This window comes from Antechinus flavipes, chromosome 3 (assembly GCF_016432865.1).
Source record: "Antechinus flavipes isolate AdamAnt ecotype Samford, QLD, Australia chromosome 3, AdamAnt_v2, whole genome shotgun sequence".
Taxonomy (NCBI): domain Eukaryota; kingdom Metazoa; phylum Chordata; class Mammalia; order Dasyuromorphia; family Dasyuridae; genus Antechinus; species Antechinus flavipes.
In genome coordinates this window covers 78,563,231-78,585,837 of record NC_067400.1, presented here as the reverse complement: position 1 = coordinate 78,585,837, position 22,607 = coordinate 78,563,231, and the positions used below count along the sequence as shown (strand labels likewise).

General features: G+C 34.2%; 1 protein-coding gene across 1 annotated transcript in view; it reads right to left on the bottom strand.

The window, feature by feature from the left end:
* Positions 1-2,626: 2,626 nt before the first annotated feature.
* The window catches only part of INO80D (INO80 complex subunit D), a 61,907-nt gene continuing 41,926 nt past the window's right edge, over positions 2,627-22,607 (bottom strand). The window contains exons 6-11 of the mRNA XM_051983711.1: positions 20,141-20,250; positions 17,449-17,582; positions 14,384-14,601; positions 11,174-11,331; positions 8,828-10,023; positions 2,627-3,034 (exon numbers count right to left, since the gene is read on the bottom strand). Of these exons, the coding sequence (XP_051839671.1) occupies positions 8,855-10,023; positions 11,174-11,331; positions 14,384-14,601; positions 17,449-17,582; positions 20,141-20,250 (1,789 nt within the window). The 3' untranslated portion in view covers positions 2,627-3,034; positions 8,828-8,854. The remainder of the gene's footprint in view (positions 3,035-8,827; positions 10,024-11,173; positions 11,332-14,383; positions 14,602-17,448; positions 17,583-20,140; positions 20,251-22,607) is intronic.

The following is a 22,607-nucleotide window of genomic DNA, read 5'->3' as shown; positions in this document are numbered from 1 at the left end:
CAACAGTGATATCAATGAAAGACAGGATGGTTAAACCAAATATTCTGGGCTAGAATGGAAGTGATTAAAGTGAGAGGAGATTTGAAGTTAAGCTTTTAAATGATGAAAGTGAACAACAGTTGGTGATGATGGTAATTAGGACCACGGGAAATGGATAATAGAAATAATTTTTATAGGGCATCAATTGATTATAAACAGAAAAAAAGATGATAACCCAAGGGATTTCTATCCTAGAGAGTTATGGTGATGTGCCCTAGATAGGAATTTTATCTGGTTTACAGTTTGATCTAGAATCCCACCGCTGACATATTAATCTTTTTAACAAAGTCTATTTATCTATTATACACACACTTTGGGGGAAATATATGTATATAGCTCTATCTATATACACACATATACATACGTGTATATATAGATTTAGATTATACAAATGTATAAATAAACATAATACTTTTAATCTTTCCATTGACAAGGGCAAGTTTACATTCAGCAAAGTGCTACCACATCTGATATACACATCTCTGTACAAATATACATTAAAAGGGTCTTTTTCCCTCCATTGATGAATGGGGAATTTATTTTGGTAAATCCCATCACAAACAACTGAAGGGAGAATGGCACCAGTACAAACTCTCTTCTTTCATTTGCATGCTTATGTACAAGAAATATGCAGGAAACAAATTTTTAAAAAATCCACAGAGAGAGTGAACTTGGGAGATGCTGGAAAAGTACAACTGTAAAAAGAACCACATACAGAGCTTTTCTAGGTTTTGATTGCATTTAAATAAATGTGGCTTCAAAATCAAATATTTCTGTATTACGAGAAGCTGTTTTAAAAGATTTTTAAAATACATGATTTTCATTATTAAAAATATGAATGAGAAATTCAGTAACATCTATGGTTTTAATTACTTCAAACTGCTGGATATTACAGTGAAGTATAACAGAACAATGACTTTAAAAACCAAAATAAATAGGAATGTCTCATTTGAAGTTAACTCTTAGATAAAGTTCTAAGAGAAAGCATCATCATCCCCTTGGACAAAATATGGGAAATAAAATTGTCCTAAATCCAAAATGGATAGCCCAGTTGAGATAAAAATATGTTTAAAATAATTTAAACTTTCCCTAGCTTTGAAGCATAATGAAATGATCCCACCAACTCCTCAGGAAAACAAAGCAGTCACCTATGAAAATGGCATCCTTTAAAAAAAAATGCCAACCACAATACCTGTCAAATTGAAATAAGGATGATGGACAATGTTTCCAAAGTTAAGAGTATAAAGTAATTTACTATTAACTTAAAAATTTACAACGGATATCTGGTCCCACTACCCCACAATAAAATACAGATAACACTTCATTTCCTCTCTCTCATTTAAAAAAAAAAAAAAAAAGAGGGGATAGAAGGGTGTCTTAGAGCCTGGTATTTCTCATGCCATTTTTTAAAAATGGAACACAATGTAAGTCAATCAAAAGGTTTAAAATAAAAAGCACATGATATCAGAGCTAGCCTTTTAACAAAACATAATAAAGAATTTGGTGTATTTATACAATAGTGACAATGAGAAAATAAGTCCAATCCCCTCAACTAAATAAATCATATTTCTACAATACATTCCATCACCTTGTGTTGCTACTTTTCTCTATTTTACCTTACACACACATACATATCTCTCTTTCTCTCTCTCTCATACACACACCCAGACACACACACACACACACACACACACACACACACACACACTCCCCCAATGCATATTTTTGCATGTGTGTAAAACACAAATACATACATGCACACAAGTAATTTAATTCTATTTTTAAGTCACAGTGGGAATTCCTTAGTGAGGAGGGGTAAAAAGTTCCTGAATAAGACACTGAGAACATCTAGATTTGACATTTTCTCTCTTTTTGATTTCCCAACTTACAGAATGAACTGTAAATTAAAGAATAAATCTATAGGAAAAAAAAAGAGGTCTTACAAACTTAGTTCACAATTCCAGCTACAGTAGTTGGAGTTTTTATTTGATCTATGTATTTCTATTTACCCTGTAACTAAGCTTCTAGCCATCTTAAGTGTAAACCACGATCATTTACTAAAGAATGAAATACTCAAGAATTCTATGAGCAGTAATAAATGGGCTAAAAGATGTTCTACATTTTGTGGCTGCAGGATACCATTTTATTTTATATATCTGCAAGGTAGCAAAGAATAGCTATACACCTTGACACGGCAGAGATCCAGTGTAAAAAGGTGCTTCACTAGTTTGTTTTTCACCAAAAAAAAAAAAAAAAAAAAAAAAAAAAGCTTGTATATAATTTTATAGCTATTAAAACACATAGGAAACATAATTCATTACACTCAATACAGCTTTAGTATAAAACTTATAATTTATGAGGTGATGTTAATAGCATAAATTAATATACCTTTTTCTCTTAAAATCTACAATAAGTATTCTGAAAGCTCATTGGGGAAGGGAACTTTTAAATAAAACTTTTAAAGCTGAGCGTGATGGAAAAATATTCTGTATGCTGAAATTGAGATGAGAGCCCCAAGGAGAAAGCAAGAGTCCCTAGACAAGACACTGCGGACTACAAAACTCAATGTGTTTTCTCTTTCTTGCGCTCTCTTTGATGATATTCTACCTTTATTTTCTTTTAAAACTATTTAGTTTTTTGTTTTTTGTTTTTTTTTTTTATTAAATTGCCCTTATTTCCACAAGGAATCCCTGAGACATACTCAAACTGTACAGTGAAAATAATCATCACTGTTCAGAGGAACTAGTTCAACCCATCCAAGCAGATGAAGATACTATCAACAAGTATCAAACTTTCCATCATTGCAGCATTGATCCATTGGAACCAACTGTACCTTAATGCTGAAGATTGGAGTCATTTCAGGGCAAATCAGTCTACTCCCAAAGTAAAAGCAATGGTGTGGCATTTAGCTGCATTGAAGCCTTCTGCACTGCATGTTGAAAATTTTCCATGGGGAACTCTGGGTGCATATAGAGCTTACTTCAGTGGTCCCCAGCTTTAAAAAAGAAAAGTGAAAGATGTTTCTTTACTCAGACCAGAATAAAGTATAGCTCATACACTATGTGTATGTGTTTCATTACTGAGAAGTGGGCAGAGGCAAGTAGGCAGAAGAGAAAGAAAAGAACTGTGCTGTCTTAAATAGATTATATATAGATTTCTAAGTTTTTCTCATATAGATTTTTATGTAGACTAAACTCTAGAAGATCAAAAAACATGTTAGACAAACTAGCCAAAATCCCCCAGGGATAGGAGATGATGGATAAAAAGCAAATGATGTCATAATCTTCCTCCAAATTGCCATATAGAATATATTTCCTTCTACCAAATACAAGATTCATAACACTTTATCATAAAAGATCTAAACAAGTGATACCACAAAAAGTAAAAGTGAGGAAAGCCAACAACCAAAAACAATGAAAAGGTTTGCTGTTTAGAAAAAAAGCTCCCTGAAATCAATTCATATTCAGCATTCACCGACATATCAACTGGCAATGAGAAGAATCCATATTGCCATGTGTTTCTAAGATTTTTTTTCCTAAATAATGTTTGGAGGAAAAACAAGAGCTACATGAACAAACTCAGCTCCTTTCCAGTATGCCAGTAAAAATCATTCATTGAGAGCTATTATTTTCAAAATAGTCAGTTGTTTCTAACATGGATTTTCTCTTGGCCATGGGTTAAATCATGAGTTTCAATCTTATAAAATGTTACCCTACAGATACGGTTACATGATTCTATATCTATGTAGACTGACTGAGAGAAGGATAATTGCTTCCAAATTGAAATAAAACATCTACTCTATTTCTGAGCTGTCACACATCTATAGTGTGCATATGTGCATATATATGTGTGTGTGTATATATATATATTATATATATACACACACACATATACATCTGTATATATGTATGTATATACACATACATCTACATACATACAAATAAAAACATTTGTTTAATGTGATAGCTATTTCTTTTAGTCAGGAGAAAACTACTCCAAAAAGAATATACTGTTGATCAGACATTCAATATAAATGTTTGATAGAGGGAAACCTTTCCACTTATTCACAACTACTTACAAATTTTGAGGTGACTACAAAAGAATCTATCTGCATTATTCTGACTACCCTAAAACCCCAACCAACCTTTGGTGTAGTCTGAGGGGCCACGGAGAAGGGGCAGATACTTATGACACTTGTTAAATATGACTAAATTTTCTTTTAAGGTATCCTTAGAAATGTCCACAAAACCCTAGGGGTCTGTAAACCACATTTAGAAAAGGACTGCATTTAAGGCCTTAAAATACACCAGATTTAAAACTTTTGGCATACTTCATTTACAAAGGAAGGGGCAAGAGCTAGAGAGGAACAGGAGGAAGAAAACAGATTATAGACATTAAAAGTTAAAAGAAAAAAAAACAATTAATTTAAATTAATTGCAAAATTACTCAACAATTAGTGTTGTAAATCTTCCTACCTGTCCTTTTTGCAAGCACTTTACACACATTTTACTCAAAATTGGCAGAAACAGCTATTGTTTTATTCCTACCATCACTAATATTCCCTCTTAAATGTTGTTCAAGGATGAAAGGGAAGTTTCTAATGATGAAATACCTATGATTTTTGAATTACTATGATTATAATTTCTTATACACATGTGCCCAAAGTTTGTAACTTCAATTCAGACAGCTGGTTGGTATCTTACTAGTAAGATAAATTCTTTGATATAAGCAATTATTCAAGAGGGAAACAGAAGGGATACCAATGTGCAGCAAATATTTAATTTTCTTACCTTTTAATGAATAAAACTTCCCTCTATGGATTAATGTAATCATAGGCTGAAAATGAGCTCGAGTTTAGTGTCATTAAAGAAAACAATACTGATTGATTATTCTGAACTTTCTACTTTGAAACTCACTGAATTTTTAAGTATGCAGTCAACTACATAAACATTTCTTCCAAAGAAATAAATTCCCTACAGAATTATTGGCTGAAGAAAAAAAGCTGTTAGCTTTCTTGAGACTTAAACTATAAGCTATACCACCACCAAAAACAAAAAATAAAATAAAACAAAACAAATAAAAAACACACACAACACTTCTTATATGATCTCCATATTCACTACCTTTTTTTTTCCCAATAAATTATAATTTTCTCATGGAGGGGCATTTTATACATATGCCACATTGCTTGCTAACATGAAATTGCTCAGAAAAGTTATTTACAAGCAATTTTCCCACATGTGGTAGGTTACTCAAGAAAATAATCCTTCACTATATAACCTACAGAACAAATATTAGAAAATCCTTCCATTGCATAGTCTGGTACTTGGTGGGTTAAGTGTAACTGCCATTCATTATTGTGAACAACTTGTATACTAGCTACATAACCTACCCAGATGTGCAAAATGCTAAGCCAATTCCACAGAGGAAATGAAATAGTATTTTAACTCAAATAATAATAATTATTATTGTGTGGGGGTAATAAAGGAGAGAAAATATAACTTTTCTTCAGATGCTATATTAGATTCGTAATCTAATACACAAGCAGAAGATAGCATACATTGAAATGGTGATTCTGACTCCTACAGCATAGGATACTTCCATTAACTGCAGCAACTCTGTAAACGAAATCAGTATAAACTGTACCTAACTGGCCTTTACAAATGGTCCCAAACCACTGCAGAAAGAAAGTGACTATTCTTGTGTCATGGCATTATTCTACTATGCATTGTGTACCTCAGTCTAAAATACCAGCAATTTTCCACCCAAAGAGGACCATATTCCTAATGTAAGATTCGCTTTTGATGCCAGTATTACCTCTAAACATTCCACAGAAGAAGCTAATTTTTAGATTTTCAGAATGGAAAAAAAAAAGAAAAAAGCTTTATTCCATTGTTTTATATAAATAAATATATCTACCAAGAGATCAAAATTGCTACACTGACTCTTTGGCAAGAGGGTAATTGTTCTAACATTTTAGTATTATAAAAAATGTACTTCTCTTTTCAACCAAGGGAACAATCCAGGCAAATGGCAAGCGCAAATCAAATCAAAAGCTATGCAATCTTTCAACTGGGTGAGATGAGAGGAAAAGGAGTATTTGCACCATCTTCAACCCTGCACCAGTGCTTTCTAACGGTGTTCCTCCCTCTGGCCTCAGCACGGGGGACTACATGAATATTAACTTACTCTTAAGTTTTTGGTGTGAAGCTATAACTGGCAATATTCCTGATCATTGCATGCCTCCTCACTGGAAAGCAGAAAAGGGCTTTCTGATGCACACAAAACAGAAAATTGCGAACAACATAACGTGCAATTTATTACAGGTTTTGTTAATGAAGAGTTTTAAGCAGCCAATGCACAGGACAAAGAGCCAGGATAGATAAAATTCCAATCTATGATTACAATGATTATGAATTTCCTTTTGCTCAAAAAGGAGAGGTGATGAGGAAGACATGTTATTTTGTAACAAGCTTTAACTAGTACACAATGGGAACTAAGTGAAATCTATAGGAATGGATAATAGTTATCCAATGATGCTTAAGTCTGTACTAAAAATTGGAAAATAGCCCAGCAAACTAAATGACACTTTCTGAGCCAAGGTTAACTACCCATAATCATCCCAATATGTACATTAAGAAAAGCTCACTAACATAAGATTCAGTGATGAAAAGCTATCAAATTATCTGTCTTCCTCACCACAGCAGAATAAATTTACGGTGAGAAATCTTGCTTCATAACATAATTTATAATTTAGAAATTTCTCAATCTGAAGACAAGACAAAGCTATTCAAAAAAATAAAATTTTCCAACCAACTTTTCATGATTAAAAAAACTAAATACATTACAAACATTTTTTTGGCCCATAAAAGTAAAGGAGTTCAATAAATACTTGTTTTAAAAGTAGGGCATATAAGGATTAAAGACAGTCATGACATTTCCCCTCCATAAGCTCAGGCACATGGTTTCAGCATTATAAATGCTGATCACTGCCATTCCTTTAAAAAGCAAAGAAAAGAAGCTTTCAAAAGAAGGGAGTGGCTAAAACTAGCATGGCATAAAGAGATACATACATGAAGTAGGAAAATATATCCAAAACTTCACTCATTTGGAAGGAATTAAATTCAAATATTCCCTGACTCAAAGGAACCTACTGTCCCACCTCACTGAAGATTATGCTCTATCTGGTTTTGTATTGTTTTTTTTAAATATATAAATTAGACTAGATTCGGTAATAAACAGCCAATAACCTATCTCATGAGATGGTAAAACCTCTCTGCAAAAAAGCGGAAGCAAATTGCTTTTAAAATCTCTTTCATCACACATCTAAAAGATACAAAAAGCAGGTAATAGGGAACCCTTGTACGTAATTTTACAGTCACTAAATTACTAAATCACCCAATATTTTAATCCTATTAATCATGAATCAACCTATAATTTTGAAAAATTTCCCAAAATCAATTTTGAACTTCCTTCGCAAAGAGAACACCACAAAAGTCCAATTCTATTTATACTAACAAATCCAAATTTACTTGCACCTAAGTATTTAAATTATTTTAATAAAATTAGGAGGTAGGTGAATTTAAGAATAAGTTCTAATTTCTAGGTTGGCAAAACAAAAACTATCTGTGTACCCTTCAGGTATTACAATTATTTCATAATTGGAACATTGATTTCATGTGTGTTCAACATTTTACAACTCCTATTGAAAAGTTACTACTAAGAAAATGAAAAATTTCTAAAGCAAGAGATGGCTTAAGGAATTTATAGAGTCCCAATTTTTGAAATCCATTTGACTTATCCTGCTTTACATACTAAAATAATTTGTTCAATTACTTCTGGCAAATAGATTTCATGAAAAGGATTTAAAAATGAATGCTAGCCTGATAAAACGCTGCAATGAGGCCACAGAAACTTACAACGATTCTGGCCCATTTTTTTCCCGGGACTGTTGAGTCTCTCCTTCTGTTTACCAGTTCAACTTTTCCTTTGACTTTTTCCCCCTCAGACTGTTAACCTTCAGAAGAAAAGGCTGCTGATTACAAAAGTGCAACTCATATGACCAGGCCAGCTCCCTCACTAATCAATAAATTCAAGTTAACAAGCAGTAGGAAAGAATGATGGATTTCAGTAAGGTTGGGAATTGGGAAAAAATGAGGGAAAGTAAGCAAAAACCACCTTTTATCTTATTAGAAAAATATGGGATTGTTGCTTCCTGCCTTTACATTCATACACACAAGCACACGAGGACAAACATACACAGAGGAGGTCAAAAGACGTTTTCTCCTTCTTAAGCACTGTCCTACTTAAGAATGGAAGTCTAGCCTCAATGCAGTGTCTCAGCAGACTAGTGCTAAGTCAGAGGCCTAATCCACCTCTCCACACCATTAGCTATTTTCTTCAATGGGGACTCAGTAAATTAGCAATCTCTCCAGAACCGCCTCTTATAAAATCTGGCAATGGGATGGAAAGTATTGATCTGAACCCTAGGAAGTAGTAAAGGGCACTGGTTATCTGAGGTATCTTCTCATTTCTCAGTCTCACTGCTAAAAATCAATGGCATCCAGTCACTGTGCTGAACCGCTAAGGAAAACGTGAGGGTAACGTGAACCTGTCGGGAGGAAAGGAGCACCGTGGACAGAGCACACGTGAACACTGCAGAAAGGTTCACTTCAGGGGACCCGCCGGGCTTCCTGCCGGCCCCGACCTTATTTTTCAAATGCTGAAGAAGGGGAAGCAGGAGGGGATGCCTACAGAGGGAACTAAAGACAGAAAACACGGTCCCCACCTGCCTGCACACACACAGACACGCCGCTCAGTTAGGGGTGCTGAAGGGAGAAGATGAATTATTGGTACTTGTCGCAGTGGCCCCTGTGACCGTGAAGCCTGTGGGAGGGGCTATCGAGCTGTGGCTGGGCTGCAGGTCCTTCGGGATGCCGCTGTGGGAACTCAGCTGGTGGCCAAAGGCCGCGCTGAACTGGGGGAGCTGCTGCTTGGGAGAGGTGGAGGCCATCAGGTCGGCAGAAGGCGGCCCCATGCCGCTGAAGCTGGTCTGGGGCAGCCCCGGAAGCACGCTGGAGCTGCTCGGGGTCACGGTGGCGAAGGCAGGCTGTGTGGTCTCTGAGTTCGAGGTGGTGGGTGGCGTGGACAGGGACGTGGAGAGGAGGTGTCCATCGGCGCCGAGAAGGTTGCTGAACGGAGAAGGGTCAGCGAGGTTGACGGGGAGGTTGCCCCAGTGAGTTCTGGGGTTCACCACTCCGCCCAGGGGCACCTCCAGCTGGGTTGGGAGCAAGTGCTGCGCCATGATGGGCATTTCTGCTGAGAAGGTAGCTGCCATGTTATCACCGGAGAAGGTGGTGGCGTGGGGAGAGGTGATGTGATCGCTGTAGGGAGACGGCACGTGCTCGCTGTCATAATGGCTTCCGTGGGGCGAGGAGTGTGAATGGTCGCTGCTATATTGCTGTCGTGAGGTGATTAGGTCGTCTGCCTTGCTCAGCAGCTGGGCAGGATGTGGCCTCTGGGAGGTATGGCTGCCGTCAGGAAGTCCGTGAAACTGTCCTGGGAAGGCTCTCTCCCCAAGCGCGCTCTGGCTTATCAGAGTAGCCGGAGTAAGGCCGACAGTGGCTGGGGCCGAGAACTGGCCCTGGATCTGCCCTGCCAGGGGCGTCGGCGGGGTGGACAAGGTAGCAGAACGGAGCAAGTTCTCGTCCAGCTCTAGGCTGGAGAAGTTATCGTGCACGATGCGCCCGTTCAACAGCTCCCCGAGGTCTGTGTTTACTTCCCGGCTCAAGGACTGCATTCCTGAAGCTCCAGTACCCGTGGAGAACACCCCTATGCCTCTCTCTGAAAGCTCCTGAACCGGCACCCCGTCTGACTGGGTAAGTACTCCAATGGTACTCAGGCACTCAAGGGAAGTTACAGCCTGCAAAGCCCGCTCGAGTTCCTCCGCCTCTTCTGTTGTAGGAAGGAGGTCTCCATTCTTACCTAAGGAAACAAAGGCCACCAAAACAATGAACCGGTCATCTGACGTTGGCATTTAAACAGTGCTCTATGAGGGGAATAGAAAGAAAGAAAATATTTCAAGAAATAGGACTGGAAAGAAAAAAATAAATATTAAAACGTAGTACACAATTCAAATTTCACACCGTCATAGCAATTGAATCATCAACTTAATTGTACACGTGTGAATCAGTCTACAACTCAAAACTAAAGCAGTCAAACTACTCAATATCAGTTCAAAACTCTTAAATGTTTATTTGCTTATGGGCTTTGCATATAAGCCCAGATAATACCAACGTAATAAAACATAGCAAGCATATCATATCAGTTGAGCTTTGAGACAAAAAGTTCAGAAGGGGAGGTCCACTCTTAGCTTTTCCATCCTGAGGCTCCTCCACCTGGAGTGGCAAGCTGTGAAAAACTAGAACAAAGAAATTCATTTATATTTTATGTCAAGACTTAAGGGTTTGGCTCACTTCATAGATTTTCTCTTAAAATTCTTTTCTTTGCTCTCTAACTCCCCCCTCTAATCTTCCATATACTCTCAAAGCTTTTATAAACTGAAGTCCATGAAACTATTTTGCTCTGCTTTCAGATGGCATTACAAGCAATTACCTCAAGGGAGAAAAAACTCCAATGCAAAAACTGACAGAAATATTCAAAAAGACATTAAATGAATGACTACAAAATTAAATTTTACAATGTCCAGGAAAATTTCTAAAAAAGAACAAAACTTTAGTGGGATAAGCAAACATGATTTTTGAAATGTATACTTCACAGCTGAAGTTAGGGCAATAAAATTAGGCCAGCTATTCGTTTCTTTGAAGATCTATAATAATTTTTTTTTGACATTTAAAATGACTAATTTCACATGACAATTACAAGATAGAGATATCAAATAATGAATCTTGGTATACCAAAACAACGCCACAGTCATACAGACAACAAATACCAAAACTTTTAAAGAGGGTAAAAGCAGCTTTTTAGCATTTTGCAATCTCTACCTAAAATAAGACACTATTAATTGATAAGAATGTTTCAACTACATCTTAAAAAATTAAGTCCTTTCTTTTCAACTCATTTTTTGAACCTGCTTCCTGAAAAATAAATAATCAAAACAAGAAATTTAAAATACCTTCAAAAAAATCAAAATCTTGTAAGTCATCGGGTAGCCGTGGCAGGACATCTGAAAAGTCCTCCTGATTTAATTCCAAGTCATGTGGAATGTCAGTGATCTCATTGGCAATGTCATCAGGCAGCTCGTCAGTACTCAGCTCCGGTGTGGAAGGGCTCCTGGGATAAGATTTGAAACTGCATCTTTAATCAGTTTCCCTCAACTTCTTATGTTTCTTACTACAACAGATTCATTCATCCTCAAAATGTTTTCTACAGTCTCATAAAAGAGGAAAATCTTAATGTAGGAAGTTTCATATTTTCCTATTTGAATAGAAAACATACATGAAAGTAGACAATTCCTACAAAACAATGGCTTGACAGAAACTACCCTGACACTGTTATAAAAATGAACAGTTCTATAAAATATGATTCTGCTCAATAAGCATTTGGTATATAAGAACCAATAACCTTTCCAAAAAATTACTGACACATTAAAAATTACATTAAATATACCCATTTGAAAATTTTTACTGGTGGTCATTTTGATTATTATTATCATCAATTTTGCTCAGATACACAGACCACAAAAGTCAGAAAACTTTTGTCAAGAGAATTTCTCAAACATAGAATAGGGATGTTAAAAGGAGGGATTTTTCACCTGGCTCCTCCCATTTAAATAGGTTGCTCTTTTATAATAAATAAAAGGAAAAATAAAAACCTTTCTTTCTTCTTTCTCACTGAAAAATACATCTCAAAGTGCAGTTTGTAAAATCAACAATCACGGTGACTTTAGTATCCTTTTCATCACTTCTACCCAAATTAATAATGTGTAAGATTATATAATTTATTTATTTGGTGTCCTATCATCAAACTACTAAAGAATGTCTTTAAAGATAGGAGGAAGAAAATAATAAAATTCATCTGGAAGAACAAAAGGTCAACACATTTAACTGAATCCATAAAAAACCGTGAAGGAAGGGAGCCTAGAAGTATCACATCACATTGTAAAATGATAATCACGAAAACAATTTGACACCAGATAAGAGATAGAATGGTCAATCAATGAGATAGATTAGATATATGATATACTTGAGGTAATAAGCACAGTAGCCTGGTATTTGATAAACCCAAAGATCGCAGCTATTGGAATAAGAACTCACTATATGATAAAAATTGCTAGGAAAACTGGAATGTAGCCTGGAAGAAATTAGGCATAGACTAATATTTCATACCACATAACAAAGTAAGGCCAAAACAGGTAATACAATGTTTACATAAATTCAAATATGACAACATAAGCAAATTAGAGAAACATGATTTATATTCTTTTTTGCTTTTTCAATGGATGGGGGAGGGATTAGAGAAAAGAAAATTTGGAATTTGCATTGTATAACTTATCTGCTCCTAAAAACACTGTGAAGTGAGCAGGGAAAGAAATGTACTTATTTTATATGGAAAAAACAGGTCCACAGAACTTTGAAGACAGCCAGAGTCATGTGTTTTTGAAAAGGAAGAGTCAAGACTTAACTCTAAGGCTCCTAGTTCAAATGCAATGCTCTTTTTTACTATCCTGCCATACAACTCCCTAAAACACAGCTGGTAAAAATAGAAGAATTAGACAGCACTCCCCAATTTTCCATTTTGATACTTGTTCTCCTTATTTTATAGAAAGTTTTGCTTTAGATCTAATATAACTGTTATGTAGATTGAATATTATAACTAGATAATAGTAACTGAAATATAAAATTATTCTGAACTTAAGATAAAACAAGCATTTCCATAACATAAGAAAATAAGAAAAAATAAAGGTAACTATACATGAAATTGTAAATCTACTATGTATAATTTGCTATTCCTATTAAATATATATTAAAGTTATCATGGAATTTTTTTTTATTTTCCTTTTTCCTATGCTCCCATCCCTGCTCTAGAGACAGACACCATTAGATACACACACATACACACACACTCACACACATACACACACACACACATACGCACACATATTCCATATATACTTTTATTTATCAGTTCTTTCTCTGGCTACAAATGGAATCTTCATTCTTAGATTCTTTGTAGTTAATTTGGGCATCTATAATAGTCAAAATGACTTAATCATGCAGTTTTTCTTACAAGAACATTGCTATTATTATATGCAGCATTCTCTTGGTTCTGCTAATTTTGCTCTTTCTTATTTCATGCAAGTCTACCCATGTTTTTCTAAGATCAAGTTCATCATTTATAATTGCACAGTGGTATTCCATCAAAATCATATATCACAATTTGTTAGACCATTCTCCAACTGACAAACATCCCCTACAATTTCTAATTCTTTGCCACTACAAAGAAAATTTCATAAATATTTTGCAACACACAGGTTCTTTTCCTTTTTCTCTAATCATTTGTCAAAACAGACCCAAATAGTGGTATTGCTGGATCAATGGGCTTAGGCAGTTTAAAACCTCTTTGGGCAAAATTCAAAGATTTCCCCAAAATCTTTGGGGAACTGATCAGTTTACAATTCCATCAACAATGAATTAGTGTCCCAGTTTTTCCATATCCCCTTCAACATTTGTCACTTTCACCTTCAATCATTTTAGCCAATCTGATAGGTGTAAATTGATATCTCAAGGTTATTTTAATTTTTATTTCTCTAATCAAGAATGACTTAAATGCATGCTTTTCATATGATTATAAACTATTTTGATTGCATCACTGGAAAACTACCTATTCATATCATTTGACCATTTATCAATTGGGGAATGATTTATAATTTTATAGATTTGAAAAAGTTCTTCATATATTTGCAATATGAGATCTTTATCTGAGAAACTCTATAAAATTGTTTTCCCCAATTTTCTATTTTGGCCACATCTGTTTTATTTGTGCAAAAAATTTTAATTTAATGTAATCAATAAAAGAGTTCTTGGAAGAATTTAATAAGGACTTCAAAAATCAAATATGAGAGATCGAGGGAAAAAAGGGAAAAAAATAAAAGCAATCCAAGAAAATCAAGAAAATTATGAAAAGAGAGTTATTGAGATTTTACTATCTGCAAAAACAAAAAGTCATCAGTTTTTCTCTTCCAGAATGGACTGCTCCAAAGGTACAGGTATTAGAAAGATTTGGAAAGTATGTTTGAGACCTAATTTTCTTCATCTCACCTAACCATACTCTACCTCCTGTAAAGAGGAATAAACACTCAAAATATATAATGTAGGTAACTAACCGCAGCTGGGAGATTTCCAATGGCAGTGAGACGCTGGTGGGCATGCTGAGGTTTCCTTGGGGCACTGCAGGGGGAATGGGCTTCTGCGGCCGACGTGGTCCACGTCTTCTTTTCTTCTTGTGTTTTTTGGTAAGTGCAGGTGGCTTTGTTTTTTTCCTGGGTTTCCTCTGCTGCTGGTGCTGAACTTTACGGGAGCTATCTCCTCTCAAAAAATTATCCTTTTGTAAAGAGTATGAAATGAAAACAGTAAATATGATGGTTTATGAAAACAATATGATGGTTTCAGTTGGTCTGCTTATTAATTTTTTTAAATAAAAAAGCCCCAAACTTAAAAATAAGAAAACACTCATTTTGTTATATTTATTGATTTTAGTAATGGTTTCAAAGGAATTCTTCATTAACAATTTACATAAAAGACAATCATATAAGGGCAACAAAAGAATCACTAAAGGTAAATCCTGCAGTGTCTCATCTAAATTTTCTATTTTCTGCAGCACCAAGCTAGGGCTCTGCAACATAGAACTGAATTAGACTACAAATGGGTTTCTCCAAACCAATTACCAATCTGAGATCATTTATTCTAACCTTCATAAATATTTTGGAACACAGAAACCAAATTAATTGTATTTATTACAATAAATACATAGATCAGGGCAAAAAATATATTAGTGGTGGCAGTTCTAGGAAATGTTTTGAGCCCCATGCTTAATATATAAAGTGAGTTTCAAGAAAATATGTCACCATGAAAGATGTTGGTAGAGAGAGAAAAGAACTTTATTCAAGAAGTTCAAAAGTACAATGTCATAATATGCTGATAGTCATAATAAAACTCTATAATCAACATTATGGGAAATTTGTGTCACTACAGGTAGTCAGATGTACCTATATAAAGAATATATATAAGCAAAGTTACTACAACAAATATGGAAACTCTCAACATCTAAAATAAATGGATTGACAGAGCAGAAAGAGTCCCTCTCATCATCAATTTGGTCTTTTTTGGATGGTTTATGTTACTGTCCTCCCTAGCAAGATGAATGCAGAAGTAACTCTGAACTAAGAAGAGTTGGGAGCTCTGGGTCTCACCTCTTCAATTGTTCAACCATGTAACCTTGGGCATAGCTCAACCCTTTTGAGCTTCTATTTCCTTATCTAGAAAAATGGTACAAGAAAATACCAAAACCTCTCTCTTCTAGCTCTGAAGTACCAACCTTCTCTTTCTCTTCAATTTTATCAATAATAATAAACAGGGAACAGCTGCAGAATGAGATCCCTGAGGACTTTCTCTTCCCCTCATTTCACTACCTGCACAGGACTGACTGTGCACAAGCTCTCCCACTTTTACCTTCAGCTAACTGGTGCTCTTTGAAACTACTTTTGTCAAAATGTATTGGCAGTTATTTCCTCAAATTGAGTAGAGATAATGGAATTGTAAGGAAGAAGGAAGGACTGGGGAAACAAGAAAAGTTTATGGTGAAGAGCTCAAACAGAACTCAGAAAACCAATCCTGTCAGAACATGGCCTCCTTGGTTAATTACCTTCTTCTCCCTCTCTCTCCACAGAAAGAGCTCATATCATGATGGAGTTTTTTGGTCCTTTTTTCTTTTAAGGGTACATGCAGCTTGAAGCTGATTCTCTCTACTTGGCACATGCCTAAAGGCCTAATATTCAAAGTACTCTGGTGAGTCCCATAAAGAGTCATTCATGAATGGGAAGGATAACTTGTATAGTTTTACTACTTAATAAAAATTTAAAATGATATAAATTAACTTTTAAAGATTCTGTAGCTCCCTTTGGATGGAAACATACAGGATACTATTTAAAAGAACTACTTTTAAACCCCTTTCAGGAGCACTCATTTCCCCAGAAAAGTGATATTACTTACAACTCATCTTATCAATCCAAAGGAGGTTCTAAAACACTGCAACTTTATTTGGAAACATTTTGTTAGCCTAGTTGATTATTACATCCATTCAAAAATATTTAACAGCTATAAGGCATTGTCCACAGAATGTTAGAACTGAAAAAAATCTTAAAGAACATCATCTGGCCTAAAGCTCTTTAAGTGATAGATGAAGAAAATGAAAGGTAGAATAAGAAAGCTGGAAAGAGCACTGCGCCAGATCCAGGAGAAACTAAATTCAAACCCATCATTAAACACTTATTACCTGTGTGACCCTGGACACAATGATTTGGACAAAGTCATTTACTTCTATTTGCCTCAGTTTCCTCAACTATAAAATATAAAATATAATACTAGCACCATCACAAAGGGTGTTTGGAGGAGTAGATAAGCTATTTGGAAAGTACTTCATATAGTACCTGGCACAGAATAGGTATTACTACATAAATGTTAGCTGTTATCATCATTATGATGATCCTGATCATTTTTTTATTGAGGGAACTCTCTATTTTTAAAGCATTAAGACAATATTTCTCTAAAGAATTTTTTTGATTTGAATACTTCACTAAGTCATATTGGCTTCCTTTCTCCTACTTCACCTTCCGCCTCCCTCTTCCCTACCCCCCTACTGCTCTGAATCTTTGGCATGGGCCAAAACAATAATTAAGTCCATTTTTTTCAGAATTATATAAAAGCAAATGTGGAAGAAACTGTAAATATAAAAAAACTTTGGAATATACTAGGTTTGACACTGTAATGATGCGAATTAAGAAAACATTTATACATGTTTCAGGGATATAGAGAGATGGGGGAAGGGGAAGGAGTGGAAGTTATTGGTAGGGAAGAGAATGCTTAGTTTTTTCATTTGCAAAGTGAGGGAACAGGACACAATAACTTTTAAATTCTCCCTTCAGCTATAAATTTGATGATCCCATTACCAAAACAGGAACTTTATTTCTTCTGGGGTTTGGTTTAGTTGGTTTGGGGGCAAAATCTGAACCTGGGAATGCATTAATGTGGGAAACTCTCTTTTGCAATGCAGATAGGTAATTTTCTGGAACTTAAACACCTGCCTAAGTAAGATGAGGTGGTAAAGTGATTTACCCTCAGTTACAGAGACAAGATATGTCAGAAGCAACACTGGAACACAGGCTGAACTTACCATTTTTTTGGCATGTTCTTCACACAGAGGTGTCTGGTGCGTAATGTCAAAAACTGGCACACAACACTGCTGTCCATCGGCAAACTTAGCTGTGCAACTGGAAAAGAGCTGCTGAGATCGGTTCAAGAGGATATCTGTGTTTTTCAGTGTCAAGAACAACAGATGGCAAGTAATGATGGAAAATTCTATTTAATTTTTAAAATAATAATAATCATATAATATGTAAAATATATTTGAAATAAATATATAATATTTACAATAGAAAATTCATCTCTTTTTGTGAAGAGAGGTGGGAGGCTATTAGTCTGGAATAATGCATGTGCTGTTACATGTGGATAACTTATTGTTTGGTTTTACTGAATTTTTAAAAACTATTACAAAGAGAAGGTATATTGGAAAAGGAAAGGAATATATTCAGAAATGAATGTGAAATTTTAAAAGAAATCAACAAAACTTTTTCTAAAGTATCTCATACTGCTTGTTGAATATAACCTTCTGAATTTTATCATTAAAACTAAAACTAAGACAGCAGCCCAACTACTACCATGCAGGCAAATGGTAAAACTGAATGGCCAAGCATTTATTTGGATATGTTTCTGGAGGTAGTCCATTTTGCTAATTGTCTTCCAACTTTCCCAGATTCCTTTTACAGTATACTTTCTGATCAGTTTTGTCATTTTAGAAAATTATGGCCAGTATGTAAATTTCCTTAGAAATTCATTAGTTCATAAAAGCCTATGATGGTAAGAAGCTTTTTCATAAAAAAGAGATTATTTTCACAAGCAATATAGCACGAGATTAAATTTTAAATACAAATAATAGATCCAAATAACTGAATTACCAACTAGTATAGAATTGAGTTTTATATTTCACATTTCCAAACAAAAGCCCAACTTCCAAAGATGTAAGATGGCATTTAATGCCAAAATATTGCTTTAAATTATAACTATTCAGCAATTGTCTTCCTAGAATTAAGTTCATGTCCTTTTCTAATATTTTAAATACTGTCCAAAGCAACATGAGCACAAAATATGTTGAAAAATAAAATTATCAAAAATACTAGACTTAAGGTTTGGCAATAGTTAATGCTATAAAATTACCCATGCATATAACTTGTAAATAAAAAGCTATTTAAAAAAATACTAGATTTGAAAATTCAATATTCTTCTAGGAGTGAAACTTATACCCAAAGAAGTATCTTTTCATATTTCACATGTGAATTACCAAGGATTTTTTACTTTAGAGTAAATGTCAAATAAGCTGTACAAAAGGAGAACCCAAAACTGTGAGTACTGGAACAAAAAGAGACAAGAAGAAAGACTTTTTTTAAAAAAGCTTCTACCATCAAAAGAATCAAAATAGAAAGCTTGCTAATAGAGAATATAAGACTCTTATAATAGCTAGAGGTAGAAGAACCTAAACCTAAATGTCCTTCACTTAACCCCCGATGAAAGATAGCTTATCTAGATAGTGATATGAAACTTTTGCCTTTCATACATTCAAGACTACCTCTACATTCCCTAACTCTACTACCTGCTAACACAACTTGATCTCATTGCAAAAAGTGCTTTATAAAATTAAATGATTATGCTATGAGATCTATAAGCAGTTATTGAAACTGTTGAAATATTATCTATAGATTTTCTTCAGTGAGTACAAATATCAACTCTCAAAACACTACTTGTATCACTATTACAGAAATGCAAATGAAAGTAACTCTGAAACTCCATCTCACATCCATTAGATTGTCAAAAGTGAAGGAAAAAAAATAAAATGACAAATGTTGGAGGGGCTATGGGAAAAAGGTATTTTAATATAGTATTAGTAGAGTTGTAAATTGGCATAGCAATTCTCCATAGTAATTTGGAACTATGATCCAAAAGTTATTAAACTGTTTCCACTCTTTTGATCTAGCGATACTACTGCTGGGTACATATTCCAAAGAGATCAAAGAGGAATGGGGTTCCCATGTACAAAAATATTTACTAAAGCTCTCTTAATAGTAGCAGAGAACTAGAAACTAAAGAGTTCTTATCAATTGGCAAATGGCTGAAACAATTATGGTATATGAACTCAATGGAATTCTATTATGCCATAAAACATGGATTCAGAGAAAACTGGAAAGACTGGTATGAAATTATGCAAAGCAGTATCAGGAGAAAAATCTATACAACCACCACACCTTAAGATAAACAATAGTGAAAGACTTAATAACTCTAATCAATATCAACCAACCATGATTCCAGAGGACCAGGATGAAGTATGTGAATCATCACTTGACAACTTGATAGATTCAGGAAGCAGAATAAGACATATTTATAGACATGGACAATATGGGAATTTTTTTTGTTTGACCAAGCATAATTCTGATAATGTTTTTGGTTTTATTTTTTCCTTTCAATTGAGAAATTATTGGAAGAGAAAACAAATGCTTCTTGTGCGGCTCCTATTGCATTTATTCTGAAGTGACTATTTAATACAGGACTCCAATGATATCCTTAAAAGGAGGAAAAAATACAAAATTAATTCTTATGGCTATTATAAGATAATAAGGATAGGTGATATTTATGCAAAACCCATTTTAAACAGTATATAATCCTAATATTAAGTTCAATCACTGAATAAAGAATGAAAAACACAATACAAATAGGCTGCTGCTTCCAGCACACACTTAATTCTAATTAGAGGATACGTTGAAAACAATGTCTGGTGAACGGAAGAGCTTTATTAGTGCATGGTTCCCCCTTCACCGTTCCACTACATGGTGCTGGTTCCACCTCCCTCAATTGAGCCCGGTTTGTGCTGGGGGAAGAAAAAAGGAGAGGAAGAGATTTCATGAAAAAAATATGCTAAGCATTTCAATATAATGTTACTATTCAATATAAACTGTAGACAGAGATTTATATTACATGTAATTCACTAATGTTTGTTATATCAGGTTATTAGTTATAAGCTATCATTTAGATTTTGTGCCAAAATAGGTAAAAGATTTCACCTGAGTTATCAATGTTTTTAAATATATTTATCAATAAATAAGTAGAAGACTGAGAGTATCTTAATATCAATCAACTTATAATCATATACTTTATTTAAATTTCATATATTCAAGACTATCTCTACAATTACTAACTCTAATATTTGCTTATACAACTTAATCTCATTGCAAAAAGTACATTATAAAATTTTGTAATTATTCCACAGGATCTATAAGCAGTTACTGAAATAGTTGAAATATAATCTATAGATTTTCTTCAGTGAGTACAATTATCATCTCTAAAAACTACTTGTTATCACTAATAATTACAGAAATGCAAATTAAAATGACTCCATCTCACATCCATTAGATTATCAAAAAAAAAAAAAAAAAGTAAAATGACAACGATTGGAGAGGTTATGGGGGGGAAAAGTATATTAATGCAATATTAGTAGAGTTGTTCAATCTTCTGACAAAGTCAGGAAGAGCTCCTTTCCAATGCTGCCTCTGACATTTTCTAGCTTTGTAGCTGTGAACAAGTTACTTAACCTCAAGTTTTAGATAGCTCTCTAAGACTAGACAATCTAAAATACAAAATACAATATGCTATTCTAGCTCATTTAATAGTTTATAATTTAAAGATAAAGCCCAGTGCAAATGAAAAGCTTAAGACTATGTATTTTCTTATTTATTAACTTAAGGAGGTTGGTTGTCTAAAGTCACCACAACAAGATTAAGACAAGTTTGTCACATATACAAAGTGCCAGCAAAATTATAATTATTTTTCATCATCTACTAATAAGATAACATTGACAAACCAATAACTTTTCTCAAGTAAGCTCACCAAATTAAGTGGAGAACTATACTGGGATTTACTTTTTACCTACTTATTATAAGCCAAGAGCCCATGTATATTAAAAACAACAACAATAATAGCAACTATTACTGAAAATAGTTTTGTATAAATTCCCCAATGGTAGAAGTAGCTTCTACCTAATATATCTCCTTCAGTTAATGTTTATGGACAGAAAGCAAATTCCCATTGATACCAAACTATCCTTACCTCACTGTATAATTGCAATGGTAGGTTGCATCTAAATACAACATATTAGAACCAACGTATATAACTTGGCACAGATTCAATTCATGCTAGAAAAGTAACAAATGCAATCTTAACTTCATGGTTCTACCATGAGGAATGAGCAATTCCAAGCTGAGCTGACCTAACTGTATTTTGGGGACTAAAATCAATTCATTCACTGAATGCAGATGTATTGCTTTACCTAGTTCTGGATAGGTACTCCCTACACAGACCTTGAGAGCTATGGAAAGCTAAGAACTAGAAAATAGAAATCACTGCCACCAGACACAGCACTAAAGGCTGTCTTTGTTCTGTCTTGGCCCATCACATTCATATGAGAACTGAATAATCACATATGCCAAGAATCATGGTACTCTCAGGGGGTATATTATGTGAAATACACAATTAAAAATTAAGATACTTAGTTTGCATATAGTGAAAGAGCTAACAGAAAAACCAAAATAGCTCACTTAGTGAATGTTTATAGAGTAGGAAGCATGATCAAAAATTACATGACAGATTTTATTGAAAGAAAATGTAGTGCTATCTACACAAACTACCTCAAAGAGCTAACTATTTTAGTTATAAAACTCCAATTTTTGGCTCAAATGGAGGAAAATTTTAGGAATTCTAAAAAACATTCAATTCAGTATGTTAAAAGCACACAGTGGCCTATATATAAGAAACAACAGGAAATACATGATCAAATAATTCTTTTATATGCATACATACAACAAGATTCTAAAAAACAAAGCAAAGCAACTTATGTAAAATGGCTTCAAAGATATTCTATATATTGCTATAGTTAAATAAAAATTTTATTTATATTCTCTAAAATGATGTTCTTATAACAATACTGCAAAAGCTACTAAGTAGAACAATAATTATACTAATTAAAAAAAACAAATGTTTTCAATGAATTTTCAAAGAATTGCTTTTCATATATAAAATTTTACCGTAAGAGAGTTTTGTAAAGACTGAATAAAGTTACTTAGTGGTAAAACAATAAATTTGTAATAGGTGTTAATATATTTTCCACATATCATCACAAAGGCTAAAAATGATTTTTTTTTTTTAGTGTTTGGATAACCAATTACAAATGAT